This window comes from Ursus arctos, unplaced genomic scaffold (assembly GCF_023065955.2).
Source record: "Ursus arctos isolate Adak ecotype North America unplaced genomic scaffold, UrsArc2.0 scaffold_24, whole genome shotgun sequence".
In the NCBI taxonomy this organism is placed as follows: domain Eukaryota; kingdom Metazoa; phylum Chordata; class Mammalia; order Carnivora; family Ursidae; genus Ursus; species Ursus arctos.
Window position 1 is genome coordinate 6250815 of NW_026622919.1, and position 27019 is coordinate 6277833.

The following is a 27019-nucleotide window of genomic DNA, read 5'->3' on the forward strand; positions in this document are numbered from 1 at the left end:
GTCCGCCCCGCGCTTCCCTAGCCGCCCGCTCCGGGAGGTGGGGCCGACCGCCGCTGACCAATCAAGAGACGTATGCAAAGATGGAGGAGGGGCCGAGGGCGGGATCTCCCTGGTGCCCTGGTGCCCTGGTGCGGCTGTTGCTGGTTCAACCTCACCCTCCCTCTAACGCCCGACCCCCTCGGTTTACCGCTAGCTATCTGAAATGATTTTATTTTGTTTACCTGCTGTTGTGTCTCTCTCCCTCTAGATCTCCTGAAAGCACAGATGGTGCTTCTCTTGTTCACAGCTGTCTCAGTGCCTAGAAAAGGCTGGCCCGTTGGTACCTTCCGTGGACACTCTTTGAATGAATGAATATTTATTTACGATTACCTTTAAGAAGTTGAGTGTTTAAATATCTGTGGCTGGACACTTCAGGCCAGGAGTGGCGAAGTTTGAGGGTGTGTTACCTGCATTCCGGACCTTTCCTTTTAAGGTCCTGTTTCCCTCCCCTTCCCTCTCCTTCCGTATCTTATATCCAGTTACAACAGTTAAACCCATACACAATTTCACATTCTAAGCATTCTTTCCTTAAAGGAGCTATCAGACTCAAGCATTCATGAACATTCATGTAACTGACTGTTATTAGGAGTCACCATGAGCTGGTACTGTTGAGGCATCCTGAGTATATCCAACTCTGAATATATGTGGCAAATATATCCAACAAAGGACTTGTATCCAGAATATAGAAAGAATATCTGCAAATCCACAGGAAAGACAGCCCAGTAGAAAAGTGGGTAAAAGACTTGACCAGGCACTTCACAAATGACCAAATGACCCAACAAACGTGTGACGAGGTGTTCAACTTCTTTAGAAGATCAACACTTGCAGGGGAAGAGAAGGAAACAGGGTTTGCATAGGGAGGAGTTGGGTTGAGATGTGGCCTTGACGAAAGCCTCTCCTGACTCTGGATACCTCTGGAATCTAAATCTGGAGAGATCCTTCAAACCTATTCCAAGTGGCAATGGGGAGAGGGCCTTTATATCCCCCTCCCCATGTCCACGAGTCATTGAATGGATGCAGGTGGTGAATGGTAAGCAGTGTAATCTTGGGCAAAGGAGCTCTTTTCAGCACCTCTCTTCTTAGAGAGGGCTGGCAGCTGAGGACTGTCAGCCAGCAGCTTCCCAGCAGCTGGGGGAACAAATCCTTCTGTTCTGAGAGGGAGTCTGGGGAATGCATCACAGCATCCATCATACATGCATACCCTATAATCCAGCCATTCTGTTCCTATATATGTGCAACAGAAATATGTAGATATGTTAATAAAAGGCACGCGCAAGAATGTTCATAGCAGCACAATTGACAATAGCCCACACTGGAAACAACCAAATGTCCGTCAATAGTCGATGAACAAGACGTGGTATATGCGTGCAGTGGAATATTGTATAGTACAAGTAAAATGTTGAGTGAAAGATGCCAGGCATAGAAAGCAAATACTCTCATTAGTCTCCTGTTGTTTCTATAACAATTCATCCCAAATGTTGTGACTTGAAACAACACAGACTTACTGTCTGACAGTTTTGTAGGTTAGAAGTCCAACATGGCTCTCAATGGCTGAAATACAGTTGACTCCAAGGCTGTATTCTGTTCTGGAAGCTCCAGGGAAGAATCGGTTTCCTTGCTTCCAAAGGCCACCCACATTCCTTGGCTTGTGTCCCCCTTCTTCCACCTCCAAAGCCGTCAACAGCAGGTTGAATCTTTCTCATGCTGCATCATTCTGACCTTTCTGCTTCCCTCTTCTGCTTTTAAAGACCTGTGATGACACTGAGCCCGCCCAATAATCCAGCACCATCTCCCCATCTCAAGGTCCTTAATTCAATCACACCTGCAAAGTCCCCTTTGCTATGCAAGGTAACATATTTAAAGGTTTTGGGGATTAGGATGCGAGCCTCATTAGGGATCATTCCATTTATGTAAAGTTCAAAACTGGCAAAAATGAATCTGACCAGGATAGTGTTTAGCTTTCAAGACTCATGTAGGGAACTCTGAGGGGCTTGAGTGTTTTATTTCCTGATCTGGGTACTGGTTACACAGGTGTGTTTATTCGTGACAATCATTGACCTGTACACTCAGGGTTTTTTTTTTTTGGTGTTTTTTTTTAAGTAGGCTCCACACCCAGTGTGGGGCTTGAACTCATGATCCTGAGATCAAGAGTCACATGCTGTACTGACTGAGCCAACCAGGCACTCCAGCCTGTACACTTAGGATGTATACATTTCTTTGAATATATGTTATACTTCAATAACATAGTTTGCTTAAAAATAAAAAGAAATCTGTGGCTGAGATATAGGCAGTCTCTGCCCTTGTGCAGCTTTCATTCTAGTGGGGACAAATAAAACATTTATTACAACTTGCAATGTGTGCTATGAAGGAAATTAACAGGGTTCTGGGAGCAAGTTTGGGGCAAGGTTTAGATTCAGTGTTCGGGAAAGACCTTCCTTGGGAGGTGACTGACCTCTAGGCTAATACCTAAAGGGTGAGCTAGTGCCGGCCATGCCAAGCTCTGGTTGGGGGTGAGTGTTCAGGCAGAGGCAACAGCAAGGGCAAAAGCCTAAGGGGGAAAAGAGCTTGACATATATTAACAACTGATGGAAGGCCATCGTAACTGAGCGGAGTGGATAAAGGAGAGACAAAATCGGAGTTAGGGCTGTGGGAAGGAATTGGGATATTTTTTCCCCCAACTGGACAAAGAGAAGGAGTAAAAGGCTTTTCATTTTCAGTTGTAAAATATCAGTGGCAATTTTGGAGCACGGATGGGAGGGGAGGAAGCAAGAGTGGAAGCAAGACTGGTTTGGAGGCTTTTGTGATCCTCTGGAAGGGAAGTACTGGTGGGATGGGCAAGGCTGCTGGCAGTGGACTCCAAGCAAGACGGACACAGTCTGGGTGCAGAATGGAGATGTGCAGATGAACCGACTGAAGAATCAGAGTGATGCCTTAGACTTCTGGCTCCAGTAACTGGGTGATGGTGACGCCATTTATTGAGCTGGGGACAAAAATGAGTCTAAGGGACCAGCAGGTCGTTGGGGGGGGGAGTAAGTTCCAAAGGGGTCTGGTCAGCACTTCAAGCCCACCAAGTCCCCTTCCCATTTGTTCATTTCTTTGTTCTGCAGCTCTGTGGGAGAGCTGCCCCGAGGGAGCTTAGGAAGTCCCCAGAGGAAAGCAGGGGCAAAGGGCTGAGGGCCAGGGCCTGGGGAGGGCTGCCTCAATTTCCCCAGCCTGGACAGAAAGGATGCTAGTTAAAGCAATTACAGACAGCCCCCACTGAAGATTCAGCTCCAACCTCTGGAGCTAAGGATGCTTTCAGTGGTGACTTGGATGACCCGCATACTTGCAAATATCCAGCTCCTGTGTCACCCCCCAGCCTTTGGCCTTTACCATACTGGCCAGATCCTCAGCATGGCTCTCCTCTCCTGTAGCCACCCTCCTCTCGCCCCAGTCCCAGAAGCATCACCTGGTGGGGACAAGCATGTCACAAAGGCTGGATTCTCACTGCCATCCCAGCAATAGGCAGGGTGATCAAGGCTGGATTCTCTTGGATCTCATGAGACTGGTATAGGTCAGAGCTGGGATACCAGCTCTTCCAAGTCAGTGGGGCTTCCTTGTCTCCCTCTGCAGGGGACAGAGAGTGGAGGTCCAGGTGACCTGCAAAGCTGTGGCTGGCTGAGGGATGGGAGGTGGCTGCTGTGTACCAGGCCTGTGCCAGGCCCTTTGCCTGAGTTGGTGCATAGGAACTCCAGACTCCTTGCCAGCTGGGACCACTCCCCGTGCCTTCAGGCCAGACTTAACATTTTTTAGACAATTCCAAGAGGAGGAAAATCAGATCTGCTTTTTTGTTTTTTTTTTTAAGTTTATTTATAAAGTTTATTTATTTTATAAAGTTTATTTAAGTAATCTCTACACCCTAGGTGGGACTCGAACTCACCACCTGGAGATCAAGAGTGGCATGCTCCTCCCACTGAGCCAGCCAGGCACCCCAGATCTGCTTCTGAGGAAGGAAATTCCGCAGCCTCTCTGAGCTAGCCCCCAACAAGCTCTGGGACCCGTTTCAGGCCCTTCCCTCTAAGTAGGTAGAGGGCTTCCGCGGGGTCAGAAGTGTAAGCTCTCTGACCTTGGTTAGCTCCCCGGCCTGGTACCTCATAGGAGTGTCGGGCAGACCTACTGCGTACTGTTGCTTATTGGAGGCATCGAGACTCGGCACTGATGGCTAGAGCCCTCCACGGACCCAATGTCCCCCAAGCCTTGGGCATTATGATTCCCCCGGGGTTGGCTTCACACTCCAGCAACCAGGAGCGCTTCCCCAGCTCCCTGGAAATGCAAGCCCAGCTCCTGGATGTGGGAACAGAGCGCAGAGAGGGAATTCGGGGGCGGGGGGGGGGGGGGGCAGGGAGCCGGGACCCGCAGCGCAACGCCCTCCGCCAGCACTGTTTGGGCGCAGGGCGGGGCTGGACACCCGGCCCCCTCGGCGGAGTCGCCACTGCCACCCACCCGCCCAGCCTCGCTCCCCATCCCCCCTCCCGCCCGGCCCACCGGAAATGACGGCGCTTACGGAGGCAGCGCTGACGTTGGAGGGTCCCGGCCGCTCCCAGTCGCCCGAGTCACCCTGTGGGAGGGGCACGGTGCCCAGGCCGAGCCTCCGGGCCCTCGGGGTACGCACCACCCCCTCACGCTGCGTATCTTGGGTTGAGGTCAGGGGATCAGGCGATATCAGGACACTTTCCTCGGGTGCCCTCACCCTTGCAGGCCGCGCTGCCCGCCCTGTCCCCAGACCCCTCGTTCCAGCGCTGGGCGCACGTTGCACTGATGATCTTGTCCCATCTGTCCCCCCTCCACCAGTCTGAAGTCAGTGCCAGGCGGGATAAGGCGCAAGTGAGGTCATCTGGTGCCCATCCCCCCGTCCCCCGTATATCATCTGATGTGTCCCAGACAACCCTCTGCTCTGAGAGGGGAATTATTTTAGATTCTCACCCTCCTTGCGGTCAGGAAGTGCTTCCCTGTGCCTACCTCAAATCCCTGCAGTTTAGAACTCCCAGGCCTGCCATCGGAGGAGTGACCTTTAGGGTGCCAAGGCTGAGTGTCCTTCTGTGGCCTCCCCCTTTACTTCTTTAAGACCTCCCCGTGGGGCTACTGAGAGAATTCAGGGAGCAGACACAGGCCAAGTGCTTAGAATAGTGCCTGGGCCATGAGAGCCCCATTCAGTGTTAGCCTTTCCGGGTACTATTATTATTACAACTTTTTTACCTGGAGGACGTTCCTTGCACATCACAATCTCTCTTCTGGAAGGGCTCCTGAGACCTGTTTAGGGACCTTACCTTCCTGGCCGGGAGGGGGGCGGGGCAGGTGAGGCCTGCAGTCAAAGCTGGAGCCAGGGGCCTTGGAGACTATGGAGAAGTTCCAGGCACATTTGCTCACTGCATCTTGCTTCCCAGTATCACAGATTGCAGCCCCACTGCATGGGATCCATCTGCCTCTGGGCAGATTGAGAGCTCCTCCAGGGTAGGAACTCTGGGTGGCCCCTAACAGGTGCCTGATGAAGGGACAAATGGATGCTCTGAAACCAGTGGTGGAACCATATTCCTTGGCTTTCCTTCTCTCTCTGTCCACTTGCCCCACCTCAAAAACTCCTAAAAGAACTACGAATCGAATCTGAGAAAGAGTTCGTGAGAATGTGTGGTTCCTGTTGGCTGGTGAACTATCCAGGTGGCTCCGCCTTCTGTGACCCAGGAGTTCCTTGTATGCATTCACCCTATCAAGAATTGCTGTGTTCCAGGCCAGTGCTGGGTGCAGGGATGCAGGGAGCAAGACGGACCCAGTCCCCGCCCACTTGCAGCTTACATTTCAGTAGGAGAGACAGACATAAACCAAACAAAGAGCAAAAAGATTTTACGTGATGGTTAAAGTTCTAGTCCACATACCAGCAGCTAGAATAACAACAGCCAGGGATGGGAAATCTCTCAGGGAAAGAGATGTTTGAGATAAGACCCCAAGGATGAGAAAGGGGCAGCCCCATGGAGAGTGGGCAGACAAATGTCCAGGTCACATTTGCCTCATCTTGCCTGTGTGTTCTTCCTCTTGTTTTCTTTATTTTTTGTTTTTATTTTATTTTTTAAAGATTTTATTTATTTGAGAGAGAGCCTGTGAGTGAGAGAGCACAAGCAGGGGGAACAGCAGAGGGAGAAGGAGAAACAGGCTCCCCACTCAGCAGGGAGCCTGATGGGGGCTGATCCCAGGACCCCAGGATCATGACCTGAGCTGAAGGCAGACACTTAACCAACTGAGCCACCCAGGCGCCCCTTTGCTACAGTATTTTAGAGCAAGGTCCAGTCTTTAGGCATCCTCCCTCTATACACTTCAGTATGCGCTAAACAATAACCAACAGCATTTAAAAAACAATCATTGGTGGGAATAGGGAGGATGCGAAGTTTAACTTGGAGACAATAAACAGGTGGTGGGGTTAAACAGGTATTTTTCCACCTAGATGTATTAGCAGTCACATTCCTTAAGACGATATTAATATTTTTTCCATCCTATGGTGGCAAGAGTGCCCAGGGAACTTGTAAGATTTTCCGGAGATGGACATTAAGATTTCCTGAAGAGCAGAATGCCCAGTGAATGGGAGAAGACCTTCTGAGGTTGGATGAGGATAAATGGACTCATTAAATCCATCCCATGAAAGCTGATGGAAAGAGCAAGGTCCATGGATGACCAGTAATATTTTGGTGCCACTTGGAGTTTCTGGTTGCAAATCCCTGAAATGGCTCTGAGTGCAGGGCAGGCCAAAGAGGCTCACAGTTACTCCCTTGAAATGGCCAGTTAGCACCTGCTCTTGGTCTTTGTCTTCTTAAAGTCAAATGTATTGAGGTATAATTTGCATACTGTACAATTCACCCCCCTTAGGTGTATAGTTATATGAACCTCAGCAGACATGATATAGCCATGAAACTAACACCACAATCATAGCAGAGACTGTTTTCATCACCCCCAAAAGTTTCCTTATACTTTTTCATAGCCAGTCTCTCATCCTACTCTCAGCCCAGGGCCACCACTCATTTGTTTTCTGTCCCGCTGTTTTGTCTTTTCCAGAATGTCACATAACTGATATAACAGTACGCCGCCTTCTGTGTCTTTTGAGATTTTGAGACTCATTCACATTGTTGCTGCTTGTATCAGTATTTTGTTCCTTTTTGTCGCTAAATACTAGTCCTATTGTATGGGTGAACTCCAATCTGTTTAGTCACAGATGATGGACATTTGGGTAGTTTCCACTCTTTGGTGATTATAAATGAAATTGCTATAAGCATTATGCAGGCTTTTTGTAGGGATAGATGCCTTCATTTTTCCTGGATAAATACCACGAGTGGGATTATTGAGATATGTGGTAATTGTATATTTGACTTCATAAGAAAATATAAATGCTCCCCATCCTCACAAGTATTTGGTATTGTTGTGTGTTTTTTTTAAAGACTTATTTATTTATTTATTTATTTATTTATTTATTTATTTGACAGAGAGAGACAGCCAGCAAGAGAGGGAATGCAAGCAGGGGGAGTGGGAGAGGAAGAAGCAGGCTCCCAGCAAAGGAGCCCGATGTGGGACTCGGTCCCGGAATGCCGGGATCACACCCTGAGCCGAAGGCAGACTGCGCTACCCAGGTGCCCCTGTTGTGTTTTTTTAAACCCATTCTAATAGGTATATAATAATTATCACATTATGGTTTCAATTTGCATTTCCCTGGTGACTAAGATTCCAATTTTTTAAAAAGATTTTATTTATTTATTTATTTATTTATTTATTTATTTATTTGACAGAGAGAGAGACAGCCAGCGAGAGAGGGAACACAAGCAGGGGGAGTGGGAGAGGAAGAAGCAGGCTCATAGCAGAGGAGCCTGATGTGGGGCTCGATCCCATAACGCCAGGATCACGCCCTGAGCCAAAGGCAGACGCTTAACCGCTGTGCCACCCAGGCACCCCTGGATTTTATTATTTTTTTTTTGATGCCAAATAAAGACACTATTCATTTGTTATCTTGGAGCAATTAGAAAAGCCATGAAGCCTGCCCACGATTTCATCCAGGGCAGGGAAGACCCACCTCTGGAGCAAGGACAGAGCTATCCTGTGCAGCCTGCTCCTCTAGTGAGAGGGAAGCATCCCTGTCCCCTCTCCTCCCTGTCCCCCTCCTCCCCGCCTCCATGCCTGTCCTACCCTGCCTTCACACCACCATTTCACTGGATAGATGGCGCACCCCTCCCTTTTCACCTGTGGAATTCCTATTTAAGCTAAATGACACCTTCTTTTGAAGTGTCTAGGATTTCCAGAAGCTTCCAGACATAGCATGCAAGATGATCTGGAGAAAGTGCAGCCTCTTTTGGAGCCAGAGCTGGATTTGCTCTTTTGGTTTTGTTCTTAAGTAGCTGTGTGACTTTGGGCAAGTAATGTAACTGCCTTGAACTTCAGTTTCCCCTACTATAAAATGGGGTAGTACTTACCTCAGAGGTAGATTTTTGTTGGCTTAGAGATTTTGTCCTCACATCATCATCATCATCATCATCATCACCATCACCATCAATATTATTAATTTGTCTCTATAAAGGCTTACTGGGCTGAAACACGGTTAATTCTTTCCTCGTTTCTTTCCCAAGCTAATTTTTATAAAGGGCAGGCCTTGTGACTTAAGACCCCTACGTCCCTGGCCTTGACACAGTGTTAGTAAATACCAGTCCCTCAACGCGTCTGTTGAAATAGATGGACTTAAACGGATTCTCAGGGAAGGCAGGTGGCCAGAAAGGAGCTGTGGGACCAGGAGGGACCTCCCACTCTCATCAGACCAGGGAGCTGCTTTTCTGGAGCGTGGGGCTTGTGGCTGGAAAAACAGCGGGGCTGTCTGGTGATGTGGGTTTGACAGGTCAATAAAAAGGAACCAAGAAAGCAGATGCTCAGGGAAAAAAAAAAAAAGGAATAGGGAGGACAGGGGTTGACAAGGAAGAAACTCTGAGGGAGAGGGCAGGCTGAGAAAGTGTGGGCCCAGAGTGGCGTGGGGACCAATGGTGGAGATGGGGGCGAGGAACGCGAGGCTGGGAAGGTTGCGGGCCCTGGGGGCTGAGAGGAAATGCGAGAGATGTAACGAGGACAACGCTCCGACGCAGAAGGGAGGGCGCGGAGGCACGGGGACTGGCTGAGAAGGACGCCTGGCGTGCGGCGGTAGCGGATCCCAGGAGCCGATTCCCCGCGCCTGGAGTGGGCGGTGCGGGGCGCGGCAGGTGCGGGGGCGGAGCCACGTGAGGGAGGAGCCCAGCGGGGCGGAGCCCAGCGGGGGCGGGGCCGACGCCGGGCCGGCAGGCGGGGTGCTAGGCTCCTCTTCTGCGAGAGCAGCGGGGGCCGTGGAGCTGGAGCTGGATCCCGAGCCGGGGCCGGGGCGGGAGTCGGGGCCGGGGCGGGGCCGGAGCGGGCTCCAGCGCTATGGGGTCGGCCGACTCTAAGCTGAATTTCCGAAAGGCGGTGATCCAGCTCACCACCAAGACGCAGGTGCGACCGGGGTCCCGGCCTCCCCACCCACCTGCGGGGCTGGGGGCTGGGGCTGGGGGGGGCCGGGGGGTGCTGCGCGAACTTGGCTCGTGAGGAGATGGGGGACCGACTGGCCTGCAGGGTGACGCTGAAGCCAGGGCCGGAGCGGGACCCGTTGGCCTACCCCAGGGCTTCATCCCCTAACCCTAGCCCCTCACCCCCAGCCTCCTCTCCCTGGAATATCCCTCTGCCCGCGGCAGCTGCTGCCACCTTAGGCTGACGTGTGCCTACTCCTTGAGCCGGCATCGCCGCTGCCCGCCACCTGTCCCGCCGCCTCCCCCCACCTCACCCCCGCTCCCGCCCCTCCAGCCCCGCATCTTCAGCTTCACCCCCACTCCCGCCCCCACCCACCCATCCGCCTCCATGCTCCCCTCCCTGCCCCTCGGTGCCGGCGATTCCTGGACGCACAGACCCGGCTGATTCAATGCAAACAAAGCCGGGCCGGCGCCTCCCGGGTCGGGGAAACAGCTGGTGCGCGGTGGCAGCGGCCTCGCTGGGCCCAGGTTGATGCCAGGGAAGGCCCAGGTCTTCCTGAGAACATGCCAAGAGTGGCGGGCAGCGCTGCAGCCTAGCAAAGGGAGCTGTTCCCAGGCCCTTCGAGTCCCCCGCTGGGGACCACCGCTCCGGGGGCTCCTCCTCTGAGGCCCAGCAGAGGGGATGGCTGTGTTTTCAGGTACCCTCTATTCTCTGGGTCAGAGAACCCTCCAGGTTGTCTTTGACTGGCTGGTGTGGGGCCTGGGGGTGTCTTTCAGCCAGTACCCTCCCCCTGAGTTCACAAGTGGCAGAGAGGCCACCTCCGTCCCCCAACACACAGGACCTGGCTCCTTCCCTGCTTACCCCTTCTGTTCTTACCCCTTGAACCAGGCTGCTCTGGCTGCAGAGATGCCCAGCCTTGACTCCCCAGGTCCCCCACTTTCAAGGGAGTTGGGACCTGCTGCCATCTGGGACTTTCCTCTTACACTTGCCCCCAGGGCTGTCTCTTGCTCTTGGTAGTTAGAGTGGGATTGAGGGATCTGTCTTCCCACAGCCAGCTGATCACAGCTCCAGAGGCCAGACCTCTGGTCCTACACTCTCTTGTTCCCACGAAAGAAAGGTCAGGTGCCTGGCAAATGCCCCAGGCCTCTGGAGAGTCCAGTCCCAGCTAAGAGGCATTTGATAGAAACCAGACTTTGCTTCTCGCCACTTCCCTAATGGCTCCTGGTTAGTTCTAGTACTTGGCTTTTTTGGGATGGGGCTTCTAGGTCTGTGGGCGGCAGGTGGGCCAGCCCTGCAATGTGGGGCCCCAGGGAGAGGCAGGAGGGAGGCTCCCATGTTTACCTACCTGGGGAAGGAAACACGTTGTTGAAGGAATGAACTATGGGCTGTTGGCTCAGCCGGAAGGGTCCTTTGCCAGGCCAGCAGGACTAGCTCAGCTGGGTCCCAAAGGATCTGGGTGTACTAGATTCCTACCTGCGCTGGCCCTCTCCCCAAAATACGGCGTGTCTCCAGCTTCCCCTGGCTGCAGCCCTGTTACGGAACTGACTGAGATGGTGCTGTCCTGTTTCCCAGCTGAGGAATGGGAGCTGGCTTGGGTCAAGACTGGAAACAGATACCAGGCCGGGTCTCCTTCCAGAGACCACAGGGGCCCTGCAGGTGGGAAGGGACCTGGGCTGGCTGGAGGGAGAGACCCTGAAGCCTCCTGTCCTGTGTAGTGACCTGGCTTGGGCAGCAGAGGAGTGAAGACCAGATCCCAGATGGTCATTCCAGACCTTGCCACTCAGTCTCCAAGGAGATTAAGGCCAACTGTCCACAGGGTGTCCTCCAGTCTCAGACACTTAGAGGCAATGCCATGAACACAGATGTTTGTCCTGGGCAGCAGACAAGCCGACCCAGAACCTTTTCCTGTGGCCTGGGCATGAGCTGCCGCTGCTGGGCCTTCACTGCCGGGCCTTCCCTGTCTTCCTGTGCTGCATCCTGTTTTCTTCCTGCCCTGGGCTAGGCCTGACCCTGGTCTTAAGGCTTAGCAGTTTTGGCTGTGTTTCCCGGACCTTTCCTGGGGTGGGTGGGACCCTCTTTTAGATCCTGCCTTTTTGGAGGTTCTCCGCCGTAGGCTGGGTGAGGCCTCGTGGGTCCGTGTGTATATGTGTGCATGTGTATGTGCGTGTGAATGCCATGGTGACACAGTCCTCCAGAACAGGTCACCCTTAGCTGGCTAGAGCACTTATGGTCCTTTGCTCCCCCTTACCCCCTAGAAAGTGCTAGCTGGGCTCCCAAGCTGGTGGGGGGGTCTGGCCTGAGCAGGGGCTGGTGAAGCTGGGGTAAGATTATCTGTTTTCCCACCAGGGTAGCTCAGTCCCTATGGCCTGGCAGCATGGGCCTTCCCGTCTGTTGCAAAAATACTTCCTTCAAACAAACTGGCTTGGGTTTTGGAAGCTTCCTTGGAAGCCTAAGGGTCTCCAGTGACCTTGGCCAACACCTGGAGCATCAGGCCAGCATGGGATAGCCAGGTGATGGTCACCAAGCTGAAGCGTCCGGGCCGCAGTGGGAGCTGGAGGGCTGGGACTCTCCTCTGCTTCTTGGCTGGGCTAGCCTGGGGCCTCCTAAGTCTCCTTTTAAGTCTCTCTCCTCATTTGGACACTTGCCTGAACTAGGCCAGAGGTCAAGTCCACTGGTGATCAAATGAGTTTCTGCCCCTTTAAGGGGGTAGTGTCTACTGGGGAGGTGGGGAAAGTGTTAGAGGTGGGGAGCTTCCCAGAGGTGCTCCCAGGTTTTCTAGGATGTCCTTCCCCACCCCAGCCCTGGCCACCTACACTGGGGGGTGGCGCCCCTTGACCCCAGGGACTGTCAGAGGGCTGCTTTGGCTGAGGCTAGCAAACCCTAGCCCTTGGCCGCTCCTTTGGCCTTTGTTCTTCTCCCCCAGCTAACTTGCTCTACCAGTTCTGGGACCGAGGAGGCCCTGGTACCAGGCCTGTCCTATCGACCATGGCCATTTGCTGCCCAGTAGCTTGGAGGGGGGGCATTACTTGGAGAGTGGGCGAGGTTACACCCGGACCTCAGTGAGGCTTTCAAGCCCAGCCCTGAGTTTGGACAGGCCCACTGGTGCTCAGGCCTGCCCAGTGACTGGGTTGAAGGGATCTCTAGGACAATGATAGCCTTTCTGTGAACAAATATCGGCTGAGCATCTGCCATATGCCCTAACTGCAGGGTCAGGGAAGAAGGCTCGGTGGGCTAATGGGGCCTGGAGGCAAGTGCTTTGAGACTCCTGGAGTCAGGGCCTATGATGAGTGACTGAGGGTGAGGAGTGGGGTTCCAAGTTGGCAGCAAACCTGTCGGTCCAGAGCTCTGGAAAGAAGGGGCTTCAGAGAACAGAGTTATTATTATTATTTTAAAGATTTTATTTATTTATTAGAGAGAGAGCACAAGCAGGGGGGAATGGCAAGGAGAGGGAGAGGGAGAAGCAGATTCCCTTCCGAACAGGGAGCCTGATGTGGGGCTCGATCCCAGGACTCCGGGATCACGACCTGAGCCGAAGGCGACGCTTAACCGTCTGAGCCACCTAGTTGCCCCAGAACAGAGTTATTTTTAAACGATATATATATATTTTTCTGATGGTCAGAGTAAGGCACACCGTGTGGAGTTGTGTGGTAGAAGGGCCTGTATCGACACTTTCAAAGAAGGGAGGAGGCCAGGTTGATGAAGCAGCTGGGGTCTCTTGCAGGAGCTGCTGTTCGGAAGAGTGCCTTGGGCACCCTGGCCTCTCAGCAGGCGAACATTCAAAAGGAAAAAATAGTAATATGTGTGTTTGCAGAAAAACATAAGTAAAAAAATAAAAACCACCCAGAGAGATAATCGCTGTGAGCGTGCTGTCATTTTTGTCTAGGCTTTTATTACTACCTAATTTAGCAAAGATCGTGACCGCCCTATAGCTGGTGTTATATCTTATCTTTTTCACACAGGGTTGTACCGTGAGCATTTTTCATTCGTTAATAGTCTTTGGCAACATGGCTCTGGTGGTTGCGTAATATTCTAGTCCATGAAAGGGCCTTAACTTTTTGAGTGTTCCCTGCTTTTTGGTCATTTAGGTTCATTCCAGCTCCTCACTATTATCAACAATAACACATCAGCGAACCTCCTTATATGTTCACATCTCTGATCATTTCCTTAGGAAGGATTTCTAGAAGTGGAGCTTATGATTCAAATTGGTTCCCTGTGCCACTGCCTGTGTGATTCAAAAGGCACACGTGTGCCTACAGCGTATGGCCTCCATAGCACTGCTAGGACTTTGGAATGCATTAGAAGGGTGGGCATGCGGGGAGGAGGGGACAGTCTGAGCAAAGGCCAAGAGATGTTGTGACAGTGTTGTGTTGCAGGGATAGCAAATACAGGTGTGCGTGAACCCACATGCAGTGTGTGTGTGTGCATACGTGTGTGCGTGTGTACACGCACGTAGGTATGTTGGGTAAGATCTTGGCTGACGGTCTGGCCCAATCCTGCAGGCAGCAGGTAGCCCCAAAGGTCTTTATGGAGGGAATAGTGCCTTTGGTGCTGTGCCTTGAACATGGGCTGGAGGCTGTGTGGAGGCAGGGTTGAGGATGTAAATTTGGAGGTGTGGTCCTGGCAAGAGAGGCCTGAACCGCAGCACTGGCGGTGGGGCCCTGGGAGGAGTGGTGCAGCCAGAGAGCTGGGGCCTGGCTCCTTTACATTTGGCATCTGTTGGGTGTGCGGGGAGAGGGTGGAAGCTGGGGCCGAGGGGTTGGTGAGGCTGGGCTTAGGTGAAATGAGCACACATTCCCTGTCCTCTTCCTTTGGGGCGGGGCACATCCTGGGTCTGTCCCCCAGGCACTTGACCTAGCAGCACGGCCTGGGGAGGTCTCCAGGTGGGGAGGCCCGGCCAGAGGAGGACAGTGAGTTATCCCATTCCTCAGGGACTAACTCTGAGTTAGGCTTTGGCTGCTGAACTCAGTGGTTGGCCGACCTCTGACATCCATGCCACGTGTCTCCAGCCTGTCTCTACCAGCCAGGGCTCACAGTGGCTGAAGGATGTCCCCCACCCCCAGGGGAGGGCCCCTGGGCACCAACAGGGTTGGAATAGGGGGGCTGTGGCTTCCCTTTTGGGGCTCATTTGGCTACAGACTGGGCAAACGGCGGGCCTGTTGGCAAGAGATTATGTAACAACTCTGGACACATGCCCCCCTCCCCCCCCAGCCTGTGGAAGCCACCGATGATGCCTTTTGGGACCAGTTCTGGGCAGACACGGCCACCTCAGTGCAGGATGTCTTTGCGCTGGTGCCCGCGGCAGAGATCCGGGCCGTGCGGGAGGAGTCGCCCTCCAATCTGGCCACTCTGTGCTACAAGGTGAGCATAGGTGCTCTGCCTCTCGCTGCCCCTCCCTGCTGAGCCGTTTCCCACCCTCCTGAGGAGGCTGAAGCTGGCCCAGCCCTGCGGACCCAGTGAGCAGGCGCCCACGACATCCCACCTGTCCAGCTCTGGCCTGTCTCGAGGCTGTACCCGCTTCTCCCCACTGGCTGGGCTCTGGGGGGGAGGTGGTCCTGGCAGCCACCCCCTGGGAGGGCTTCCACACATCAGCTCCTTCAGCTCACCCTGCGCGGTGGTTACTGGTAAGGTCACCGTTTTACAGATGAGGAAGCAGACTCAGACGGGGGTCACTGCGCAAGGTCTCAGCCAGGGAGCGGTGGTCTGGGCTCTCGGGGGATGCTCCAGGCCGCTCTCTGACCCACTTCCCGTCCCCCTGGGCTGGCTGACCCTGTCTGCCTCTCCCGCTCGGAAGCCTGGTGTGCCCGTCCTGATCCCAAGTGCGAGGTCCCCACTCCCCGCCCACCCAGCGTGCCCCGCTGCCTGTCCCCTCAGGCTGTGGAGAAGCTGGTGCAGGGAGCAGAGAGCGGCTGCCATTCGGAGAAGGAGAAGCAGATTGTCTTGAACTGCAGCCGGCTTCTCACCCGCGTGCTGCCCTACATCTTCGAGGACCCTGACTGGAGGGGCTTCTTCTGGTCCACAGTGCCCGGGGCAGGGCGAGCAGGGGTCAGTGGCCCTGGCTGGGGGGCCGGGTGGGAGGCGATGTGGTGACAGGGAGAGAACCCATTCAGGGCCCGTCACGTTCCTCCAAATCTCTTGTGGGGTTTGGGAAGTGCAGGGGCAGGGGAATGGGGTTGCTGCTGAGGCGGGGGGTCATCTCCCACAGGGGCGTCTGCCCCTTCAGCCGGGCAGACATGGGGGCAGGGCTGCTGGGCACTCTCCCTCCCCGCTCATCTCCTCCCTGGGTTTATTGCCAGGCAACGGGCCAAGGGCAGGACCCCAGTGATTCCCAGCAGGGCCGAGGCTCTAGAGTTTTCAGAATTGACCTGGTTCCTTCCAGTCAGTGGGGAGGTTTCTTCCTGGGTCCCGGCCCTGCTCCTGCCTGAGCCCCCTTCTGCCTTAGGAGGTTTGGGGTGGTTGGAATGTACTTCCTTTTCCTACTGTCTCTTCCTTCATCCCTCTGCCCATGGGTGCCTGCCTGGGCCCAGATCCAAGCCCCTTCTAACCCCCAAGTCCTGGGGCTGCCTCTTCCTGGCCAGCGACCGCTGACGTGGCCTGTGTGCTGTACCCTGAGCAGGGAGAGGAGGAGGATGAGAATGCCCGGCCCCTCGCTGAGTCCCTGCTCCTGGCCATCGCCGACCTCCTCTTCTGTCCGGATTTCACTGTCCAGAGCCACCGAAGGAGCACTGTGGTGAGAGTCCCCCAGTCTCCCACCCCTAGGCTGGGGAGGGCTCTGGTCCTGGGTTGGGGCTGGTTGAAGTTCCCTGGGCAGGACCCCGTGGGGGCAGGGGCTGCTCTGGAAGAGCTGAGCAGGCCTGGGGAGGGGCCGGTGACTGGCACAGCTGGAGAGGAGCCAGCTGGTGCCTGGCCCTGCCCCCTGTATCCGGGAGTCTGGGCACAAGCACCCATTGTCCTTGCCTGGACAGCGGGTGGGGGTGTGGGGCTTGACACAGGAGGTCTGGCCTGCTCACTTCCTGTGGGCTCATGGACTCGACCTTTAGTGTTCTCTGCTCCCCACCCCCACGCACCACTAGGTGCACCCAATTCCATTCCCCTCCCTCCCTATCTCTCTCTCCCTGCCTCAAGCTGGACTGAACAAGTAAAAGAACCAGAGAAGAAAAATTAGCTTACAAGAGGTTGAGAACATTAATTTCTTCCCTTGTGCATTATCACCTGGGGCATTTTGAGGGTCTGTCTTTAGGAGAATATGAGGGTCTCTGCCCCCAGGGACAACAGCAGGGGGGGGGGACTTGGGTTGGCCACCCCCAGCCTGATCGCTCCTGAACGGTGTCCCCAGGACTCAGCAGAGGACGTCCACTCCCTGGACAGCTGTGAATACATCTGGGAGGCTGGCGTGGGCTTTGCTCACTCCCCCCAGCCCAACTACATCCATGACGTGAACCGGTGAGTTTCGCTTGGACCCAGAGCCCATAGTGTAGCTGGACTCCAGGCCTGCTCCCCACTCCCTGGCTCAGAGAGGGAACCATGCATGGGGTCTTTTAAGGAGATCCTGTCCCCCTTGTGATCCCGCAGCAGCCTGACAAGGATAAAATGGGGTCATTTCTTTTCATGGACTTGAGCTGGGGCTGGGCAGGGTGGGCATGCTCTCTTAGAGAAGCATGGAGATCTTCAGGTACTGAACCCCCTGCATAATTGCCTCTCCCCTAAGGATGGAGCTGTTGAAACTGCTGCTGACATGCTTCTCTGAGGCCATGTACCTGCCCCCAGCTCCAGACAGTGGCGGCACCAACCCGTGGGTGCAGTTCTTTTGTTCCACGGAGAACAGGTGAGGGGCCCCTGGCCTTTCTTTCCATCCTCCTTCTTGTTCCAGGGAGCCCGGAACAGAGGCAGCTCTCCAGCCCGGCCTCTTAGTGGAGGGGAGGTGCTGACCCCTGGTGGTGATGTCTTGTAACTTAACAGCCACACGTTTTGCCCCAGAAGTCCAATGTCCCACTGGGGGGTCCTAGATGACTGATGCCTGGGTCCTCCATCAGAGCCATGCTGTCCAGCAGAAACATAATGCAAACCACATATGCTGATGTCAACATAAGTTGAACATTTCTAGTGGTGACATGAAGAAAATTAAAAAAAAAGAAAACAGGTGAAATTAATTTTGGTATTTCATTTAACCCAATATACACCAAATACTAGTATTTACCAGGTACTCGAGATGCCAAATTACTGAGATGTTTTACATTCCCTTTTCATGTGAAGTTTTCAGAATCCGTTGTGTAGTTTGCAGTCACAGCCCATCCCAATTCAGACCAACCACATTTTAAGCTCTCAGCTATGTGTGGCTTGTATGGGGCAGTGTAGGGTAGAGAGGCTGGGGAGAGGGCGTAACGAACACCCTGAAGGGTGGGGAAGCCTGGCCACAAGGGGGCGCTCCTGGGCTCTGCAGGTGTCACGTGGGGGGACTGAGTGTGTAAAGCAGCAGCTGTGCTCCAGCGGTGCGGCTCCAGCCGTCCCCAGGGCTGTGCAGACAGAATTGGAGTTAGTGTCCCTGAGGGTCGTGGCTCACCTCTTTCCTTCCAGACTCCCATTCCCTCATGGTGTGCCTTATCCTTCAGATTTTGCTGGACTTCTGCCCAACTTTTTAATTTTTCCCCCCCAAAAGAGAAGGGAAGCGAGGCGACTCCCCCCGCCAGCCACAGTCCAAAGCTGGCCGGAGTTTTTTGCTTTGTTTTCTCACCAGCATTATCAGGCAAGCGGCCATGCTTTGCCACTCACTTAACCTCTCTGGGTCTCAGTTTCCTTGCCTGTAAGATAAGGAGCTTGAACCCTGACATCCTACAAATCTCTGAATGATGTCAGTCTGTGGCCTGGGAGCTGCGTGATCGAGCGCGTGCTCCGCTCCCCGAAGGGAAGCCCACCTCCCTGTGGGACTCTAACCCCTTCTTTGAAGCCCCAGGGAGGGCACCTGCCCCTCAGAGATCTGAGGGACCAGTCCTTAGATGTGCAGCACCGCAAATGGACCCTAATGTAAACTACGGGTTTTGATGGTGGGTCCGTGTAGGTCTGTTGATTATAACACATGAGCCACTCCGCTGTGGACATCGGTAGTGGGAGAGGCTGTGCATGGGTGAGGGCAGAGGGCATGGGGGAATCTCTGTTCCTCCCTCGTGATTTTTGCAGTGAACCTGACATTGCTCTAAACATAGTCTTAATTTTTTTAAAAATAGGCTTTAGCCCTTGGGGGGGGAAATCTAAGGGGTGTGGACATGATTTCCCACATAACTGGCCACCCCACTCTCGGTAATAAATTCCTCTGTCCTTGGCCTAACCTGGCCTGGGTCCCGGATGCAGGCCCGGCCAAGGAGAGGTCTCTTTTCCTCAGGAAGGGATGAGCCGGGTTCTGCTCTCTGGCTCCCAGCCCGGGGCCAGCACCGAAACACTTGTCGAGCGAGGGCATGGCTGCCTGACCCTCCCGTGTGGCCACCTGGGGGGTGGACGAAGGCTGGCCAGGTGGTCTCCACAGCCTTGTTCCTCTTCTATCGCAGACATGCCCTCCCCCTGTTTACCTCCCTCCTCAACACCGTGTGTGCCTATGACCCTGTGGGCTACGGGATCCCCTACAACCACCTGCTCTTCTCCGACTACCGGGAACCCCTGGTGGAGGAGGCTGCCCAGGTGCTCATTGTCACCTTGGACCATGACAGTGCCACCAGCACCAGCCCCACTGTGGACGGCACCACCACAGGCACTGCCATGGATGACACGGACGTAAGGATGGGAGTGGTGGGGAGGGCACCAGGCTCTGGGCACTCTCTGTAGCAGAGCGGGGCAAGGGATACCCAGTGGGCACTTCATGGTGAGCCTGGGGATGTCTGAGGGGGCACTGCTGCCACCACGTAGGCCTGAGGTAGGGGCAAGGCGTGAAGCCACCTGCTTATCCCAGGCTCCCCCCTCGGCAGCCTCCGGGCCCTGAGAACCTGTTTGTGAACTACCTGTCCCGCATCCATCGTGAGGAGGTGAGTAGAACACTGCTCTTGCTCCAGTGGCTTCTCAATGCCCACCCGCCACAATGGTTATGGCCTTGCAGGGGGTGAGGTGATGGAGATGAGATGGGGTAGGGGGGAGTCCTGATCCCTACAGGAAGGAACCATGGTCCCTGTGGACTTGACCACCCCAAGTAAAATAGTGATGGCAGGACTTCGAGGGTTTTGAGATGCAGAAAAGGGCTGACGGCCTCAACTGGGTGAGGACAACTGGGCAGGCTTCCAGGAGGAGGTGGCTCTGATGTAAGGTTTTGGTGGGGGGAAGGACAGTGGACTTAAAGGCCAGGCAGACCTGAGTTTGTGTGTCTTGTGACCTTGGGGGAGGTTCTTGTGCTCCCCAGAGCTCTGACTTCTGCTGCTGTAACATGGGGACAGTAACTGCTTCCTCACTTTCTTGGGACGATTACTTGTAGTAGGTGCTTAGCAGGTGACAGCTTTTTGAGAATAGCAGAGTGTGCCTCTGGTGTGACAGGGTGATGGGGAGGGACGAGGGGATGGCGTCTGTCCACACAGAGTCCAGGTGGACAGGGGCTGGTTCAGGGGGTGACGGGTCACTAGGAGCAGCCTTGCTCAGGGATGGGGGAGCCTGTGGTCTGGGGAAGGGGCAGGGGTTCTCTCCAGACCTGTCCTGGACTCAGCTTCCTGAGGGGCCTGCCTCAGGACAGCTATTGATGACAGAATCTGGGCCTTTCAGGCTCCAGAGGTGGGACCAGGCTCTGGGGGAGTGAGGAGGCATTTGGGAGGGAGCTGCACTGGACAGATCCCTGCTGTCCCCCGCTCAGGACTTCCAGTTCATCCTCAAGGGCATAGCCCGGCTGCTCTCCAACCCCCTGCTCCAGACCTACCTGCCCAACTCCACCAAGAAGATCCAGTTCCACCAGGAGCTGCTGGTCCTCTTCTGGAAGCTCTGTGACTTCAATAAGGTGGGCTGGCCTCAGGCCCAGCCTGGCGGACAGTGGCGTGCCCGAGGTGGGAGGCGGCTACGCTGGCTAGCCCAGGGATGGGGACGGCATCTGGGCAGACTCCCAGGATGGGGAGACGGTGGGGCAGAGCCGTTTCCCCTCTGACCCTGCCCACCTGTTCCCTCCCTCCCTCCAGAAATTCCTCTTCTTTGTGCTCAAGAGCAGTGATGTGCTGGACATCCTGGTCCCCATCCTCTACTTCCTCAACGATGCCCGAGCGGATCATTGTAAGGCTGGCGTGGGCGTAAGATCCTGGGGGCTTCCTTGTAGAGGGGCGGGTCCAGCCAATCTGCGCGGCCTCCCAGGAGCTCAGGCTCAGGGCTCTGACCTCCCAGGAAGGGCTTCTTCCAGTGCTCCCGAGATGGGGCCCTGCCCTGCGCTCCTTACTCCCGTGCCCACTCTGTGCGGTGATTTCTCCCGTAACCCATGCTGCAGCTCGGGTTGGCCTGATGCACATTGGAGTCTTCATCTTGTTGCTTCTGAGCGGGGAGCGGAACTTTGGGGTGAGGCTGAACAAGCCCTACTCGGTGCGCGTGCCCATGGACATCCCTGTCTTCACCGGTACCCATGCAGACCTGCTCATTGTGGTGAGGGGGCTGCCTTAGCCAGGACTGGGGGCATGGGGGACGTCCTTTTGGCTGCGTCTGGAGGTGGAGGGGACCCCATGGCCACCCTCCTGCCTCCCCGCACAGGTATTCCACAAGATCATCACCAGCGGTCACCAGCGCCTGCAGCCCCTCTTTGATTGCCTGCTCACCATTGTGGTCAACGGTAGGGGTGCTGGGAGCCCGCCTTCCCCGTTCTCACCACCAGGTGGCGCCAGGCCACAGGCCTACCTATCGCGCCTCCCTGGTTCAAACCTGCCCAGTCCAATAGCAAAATATGACGGTAGCCACGTATGTCCTGGTTAATTTTCTAGTAGCCGTATTAAGCGCACAGGTCCGTATGTGACTTCAGACCGTGCACAGCGTCTCATCTCGGATTCCCCCTCTCAGGCTCTGCCAAAAATTAAGTTTCTTTCTTTTTTCTTTTTTTTTTTTTTTTAAGATTTTATTTATTTAATTGACAGAGAGAGAGGCAGCGAGAGAGGGAACACAAGCAGAGGGAGTGGGAGAGGGAGAAGCAGGCTCCCCGCTGAGCAGGGAGCCCAATGCCAGACTTGATCCCAGAACGCTGGGATCATGACCTGAGCCGAAGGCAGACGCTTAAGGACTGAGCCACCCAGGCGCCCCAAAACTAAGTTTCTGATTATGTGTGGAGTGTTGGGATTCCAGTTTGATATTCTAGAAAGACTTAAAGATCCGGGGAACTCTGGGCAAGTTTACAAACCTGTCAGGGTCTCCGTTTCTTCGTCTATGAAATGGGGCTGGTTCCCTCTGTGTCCGGCCCCCTTGTCAGAAGTGGGGGTGGGGGGCGAGAGGCCGCATGTGAGTGGCTCCGTAAACCGTGAGGCTGTCCACGTGGCAGAGGGACGAGGGTGCGGGTATGGGGCCCACCCGGCCTCCTGGAGCTCTGCAGAGCATGGCCTGTGGGGCCTCAGCCTCTGAGGGCTTGGTCTTCCTGGCTTTGTGGGGGATTTTACAGGCAAGGGGCAGGGAGGGTTTGGCAGTGGGAGCATCGTGTCCCGCAGGCCAAGGGTGTGCAGGGATGGCTGGGGGGCTCAGGAGTGAGCTGGCTCCTCCCCTGCAGTGTCCCCCTACCTCAAGAGCCTGTCCATGGTAGCTGCCAATAAGCTGCTGCACCTGCTGGAGGCCTTCTCCACCACCTGGTTCCTCTTCTCCGCTGCCCAGAACCACCACCTGGTCTTCTTCCTGCTGGAGGCCTTCAACAACATCATCCAGTACCAGTTTGATGGTGAGACGCAGCCCGAGCCCTGGCCTGGCCTCAGGGGCGGGAATCAGGACGGGCAGTGCATAGGGACACCTTCCCGTCCTCTAAGGAGGGCAGAACCCTCTGCTCCCCCCACCCCCATTCATTCAACGTGCATTTATTGAGCATCTGCTGCATACCAAGCCAGTGCTGGCTGCAGGGCATACAGGGGGGAGCAATGCGCAATGCGCAATGCTCCCTGCCCCCGTGCAGCTCACAGCTGGGGATGCAGGCACGGAGGGAGGCCTTAAACAGTGGTCTCCAAGACAGACAGGCCACCTTAAATCTGATGAAAGGGGAGCGCAGAGCAGTAGGACCCTGAGGGGTATTGTAAATGCCACACTGGCTACTGGAGTGAGTGGCTGTGGGCACATAACCTCTCTGAGCTTTAGGCTGTGAGACAGTCATAACAATGGTAAGAGAGTCCTTATGTCTGAGGGTGTTGGGAGGATTAAGTAATCGCCCACAAAAAGCATTTAGCGCAGTGTCTGGTGACTTAGATATTAGCCGTTGCTATTATTTCCAAAATAAGTAATATTTGCACTGATTTGTGAGGGATGAATGGAGGGGGGGTGGGGTAGAAAAAGCATTGTGTGGTAGGGGGCAACATATGCAAAGGCCCTGGGGTGAGATGTTGAACTGGAAGCAGGACAATGTGGTGAGAGGCAGGATCAGATTGCAGGATGGGGCCTTGAAGGCCCAGAGTCCAGGGAATTCAGCATGGGCAGTGGAGCACAGGCCATGTTGTCCTTCCTCCCTGGTGACCTGGCTCAGGGACACAGTCAAAATATGGAACATAGGCTTGGTGTGGACTCTGACGTGCTGGGGCTGCCCCACTTTGCCAGTGGTCCCCTTTAGTGCGCCGTGTTGTGAGGGCGTCTGGAAGGTACTAGGGAGAGGCCTGGAGGGGGCCTCAGCCCAGAGGCTCCTCCCCAACGATGTAACACCGTGGCGTAGCCACAGCTGCACACACCGCCAGGTGCCAGCCCTTCTCCAGTCCCCTCTCTTGGGCGCCCTGTGCCATCTCCTACCCCTGGAGTTAGACACCCTCCTGTCCTCCAAACTCCCTCTCCCAGAAACCTGTCCAGGTGGAAGAGGAGACAAGGGGCCTCCCTGAAGTGTGGCGTGCTCCCTCCCTACAGGCAACTCCAACCTGGTCTACGCCATCATCCGAAAGCGCAGTGTCTTCCACCAGCTGGCCAACCTGCCCACCGATCCGCCTGCCATCCACAAGGCCTTGCAACGGCGCCGACGGGCACCTGAGCCCTTGTCCCGAACTGGCTCACAGGAGGGTGCCTCCATGGAGGGCTCCCGCCCTGCTGCCCCCGCTGAGCCTGGCACTCTCAAGACCAGCCTGGTGGCCACCCCAGGTCTGGCCTGGCAGGTGGCAGGAGGGTGTGGATACCAGCATGGTTGGGGGATGGGCGGGGTCTCTGGGATGTCATCCCATCTCTGGCAAAGGGCATGGACTGAGTTGGGAAGCTGAGAGGACGGGAAGGGGGTATTGGGAGGCCCAGGAAGGCTAGCTTGGTGCTGGGTGGGGGGGCCAAGAACCGCATATAGGGGATTTAGGCATAGCCGCTAAAGTGGGTGGAGGAAAGAGGGGGGCGTCATGGGGCCCAGTGCAGATGCTTTCTCAGAGGGGCCCTGTGGCAGGTGTCCTCACACCCACCCACCCCCACTACCAGGCATTGACAAGCTGACAGAGAAGTCCCAGGTGTCAGAGGATGGCACCTTGCGATCTCTGGAGCCCACATCCCAGCAGAGCTTGTCCGATGGCAGCCCAGCCATGGAGGTGGGCGGTGGGGACTCCCGCAGTGGGGTGAGGTTGGGACTTCCCTTTCTCCCTGGCCTCTGTGGTTGGGCTGGGCCAGGGTACTCTGGGGTCACCTGGAGCAGAGGGCAGGAACCCTGTACCCAGGACATCCAGGAGGTGCTTTCACAGACCTCTCCCTTGTTTACCGGTCCCAGGCTTAAGCCCTTGGCCTTCAGACTCCTCATCCATCAGCCTTATCTCAGCTGAGCTGGCCTTTACCCGGCCAGCCCAGCCAGCCCCTGGCCCTAAACCTGTCATCGGTCTGGGCTGGGTCAGGCTGGGCCTGGGGCTCCGGGGCAAAGGGTGCTGGGCTGTCTGCTCTGTTGGGAGTGAGCCCCCCACCAACGTGAGCCAGTAGAGAGCCTCATTGCCTCCTGGATTCCAGGCTAGGGGAGGGACTGGGAAGAAGGGCTGCTCCTCGGCCCTCTGCCCCCACTCTGCGCCCACTCCCTCTACTCTTCACTTCCACCCCTCCCCTGGGACCAGGAGCCTGACCAGGCGTGGCGGGAGCAGCGGCGACTGTCCAGCGCATCAGCCAGTGGGCAGTGGAGCCCAACCTCGGAATGGGTGAGGGTTTGGGCAGATGGCCCTGAGGTGGGGCGGACAGGGGCTCCTGGCCCTAGGAACAGCTCAGTTAAGGCTCGGATGGGAATGTGTCCAAATTCAAAAACTGGTCTGGGCGCCAGGCTCTGGGTCACTCCTTCCGGCTGGGTGACCTTGGCCTCTCTGGCCAGTTGCTTCCCCCGTCTACACTGTCCCAGAGTTCTGCTGCAGGGTTGACTTCAGCTGCCCATGGTGCTGGCTCTCTTACTAGGCTTTCCTTCCTAGCTTCTTCCTCCAAGTCGCTTGTCCACTCCTGTATGTGTGTCCTGTGATCACTACTGATAGCCCTTCCATGGGGATAAACGTCCTACTTGATTATGCCATTGGGAGGCTGCAAGGGGACAGTTTTTGGCACGTTTACGCTCAGGGAGAGGCCACGGCTCTTACCATGTATAACAGTCCCTGTTCGTGGGCACAGCCCCGTGTCAGACCCTTGCTGTGGTGAGCGGAGACAAGTCCTGCCTTGGGGAGGTTTGGTTCTGGATCAGGGGCCAGGCCTATCCCCCTGCCCGGGGGGCTACCTTCCCAGCCCCAGGAACCCCGCTCCCGCCCTCAGGTCCTTTCCTGGAAGTCAAAACTGCCACTCCAGACCATCATGAGGCTGCTCCAAGTGCTGGTCCCCCAGGTGGAAAAGATCTGCATTGACAAGTGAGCCCGGGGTGAGGGTACGGGGAGGGGTGGGGGGATGGGGGTGGTGGGCAGGAGTAGCAGGTGGGCTCTGAGGCAGGGGCAAGCCAGGCTTGGGTGGGGTGTGGCTGGGAGCATGAGCCCCATGCTGCCCTTGGCTTTCAGAGTGGGTTCTCCTGTGTGAGCACATGGGACACCCCCCCTTCCTGGCAGGGGCCTGACAGATGAGTCGGAGATCCTGAGGTTCCTGCAGCACGGCACCCTGGTGGGGCTGCTGCCTGTGCCCCACCCCATCCTCATTCGCAAGTACCAGGCCAACTCGGGCACGGCGATGTGGTTCCGCACCTACATGTGGGGGGTCATCTATCTGAGGTGGGTCTGGCGTTCCCCCGAGGGTCTGCCCAGGGGGGCTCAGCGGGGCCCTCGGCTCTGGGTCCCACCATGGTAGTGGGGTTCATGTCAAGGTAGTCAACCAGGGCGGTCTTGTCTAGTTGGGGGTGGGCACCCACTGCCTGGGGTGGGACATCAGGGTGGAAAGGGTTTGGGCTGGACGACCTCCAGTGGGAGGTCGTGGCCTCCCCAGTCTTTTCTGCAAGGTCTCCCAGCACCCCCGTGACAGCCCACTCCTTCTGTAGGAATGTGGACCCACCTGTCTGGTACGACACGGATGTGAAGCTGTTTGAGATCCAGCGGGTGTGAGGATGGAAGCCTACTGGGGACGAGGACCAGGGGAAGGTGGGGGCCCTGGTCCCCTGATGCTCCCCTGACCCACTGTTCTAGGTTTTAAATGACCACAATCAGAGCTGGGGCTGGCAGAGGTGCTGAGTCCCGGGTGGCAGGCCCTAAAGGCCCCTGGTGGCTAGGATGGTGGAGACAGGTTCTAATCAACTCCCCTGACGGCTGGACTCATAGGAGCCTCCCATCTCCAGGGCTGCAGGCTCTGGCCAGAGCCCCCACCTCACTCTGGCTCCCCCCCAAGACCCGTTTCTGTGCTGCCCATTCCCAGAGGCCACCAGGTCACTGAGCCCTCATGGATTGCCCAACAGGGAGCTGTGGGCTGTCCCGTGAGGCACCTGGGCAGGGGCAGGGGGCCCTTCCGCGCCTCCTAACCTGATACCACCTGGTCCAGGCCCAGCTTGCTGCCAGGGCCTGAAGGAGGAAGGGGGTGGCCAGGCTGCTTGAGGAGGAGACTGGGGGGCTGGTAGACTGCAGAAGCCAGACTGGGGGACCTCATGCATTTTAGGGGTTTGGAGTGGGGTGTTGAGGGTCTCCTGCTGTATTCTACCTGGTCAATGGATATAGCCTGACTCCCTGTTATCCAGTATGGGGGCGGGGGAAGTGTAGGAAGGAAGCTGTTCAATCCTCCCTGCCCCCGCCCACTGCCTGGATTACGGGGGGCCAGAGGGAGCAGGATGCCACCCCTCCATCCTCCAGCTCTGGCCTCTGGGCCCCTCACCCTGCCTGAGTCAGTACAGTCTTTGCTCTGTACAATCGGCCTCTTTACACAATAAACCACCCTCTGCACATCCTGGCTCTTT

At 55.8% G+C, this 27019-nt stretch overlaps 1 protein-coding gene across 1 annotated transcript; it reads left to right on the forward strand.

The window, feature by feature from the left end:
• The first annotated feature begins 9439 nt into the window (after positions 1–9439).
• On the forward strand, positions 9440–27007 carry HID1 (HID1 domain containing). The gene is made up of 19 exons (XM_026484194.4): positions 9440–9555; positions 14779–14928; positions 15442–15612; positions 16184–16297; positions 16904–17010; positions 17276–17392; positions 19107–19329; positions 19521–19577; positions 20387–20527; positions 20703–20793; positions 21002–21153; positions 21259–21337; positions 22256–22420; positions 23578–23805; positions 24124–24230; positions 24738–24818; positions 25411–25502; positions 25695–25853; positions 26117–27007. Exons 1-19 carry the CDS (start codon positions 9490–9492, stop codon positions 26178–26180), a joined length of 2364 nt encoding a protein of 787 aa, XP_026339979.1. The 5' UTR covers positions 9440–9489; the 3' UTR covers positions 26181–27007.
• Positions 27008–27019: the final 12 nt, after the last annotated feature.

Coding starts and splice junctions, on each gene's coding strand:
- HID1 (XM_026484194.4), top strand. CDS start 9,490: ATGGGGTCGGCCGACTCTAAGCTGAATTTCCGAAAGGCGGTGATCCAG. Junction 17,393..19,106: donor TTTTGTTCCACGGAGAACAG/GTGAGGGGCCCC, acceptor CTTCTATCGCAG/ACATGCCCTCCCCCTGTTTA. Junction 23,806..24,123: donor CAGCCTGGTGGCCACCCCAG/GTCTGGCCTGGC, acceptor CCCCACTACCAG/GCATTGACAAGCTGACAGAG.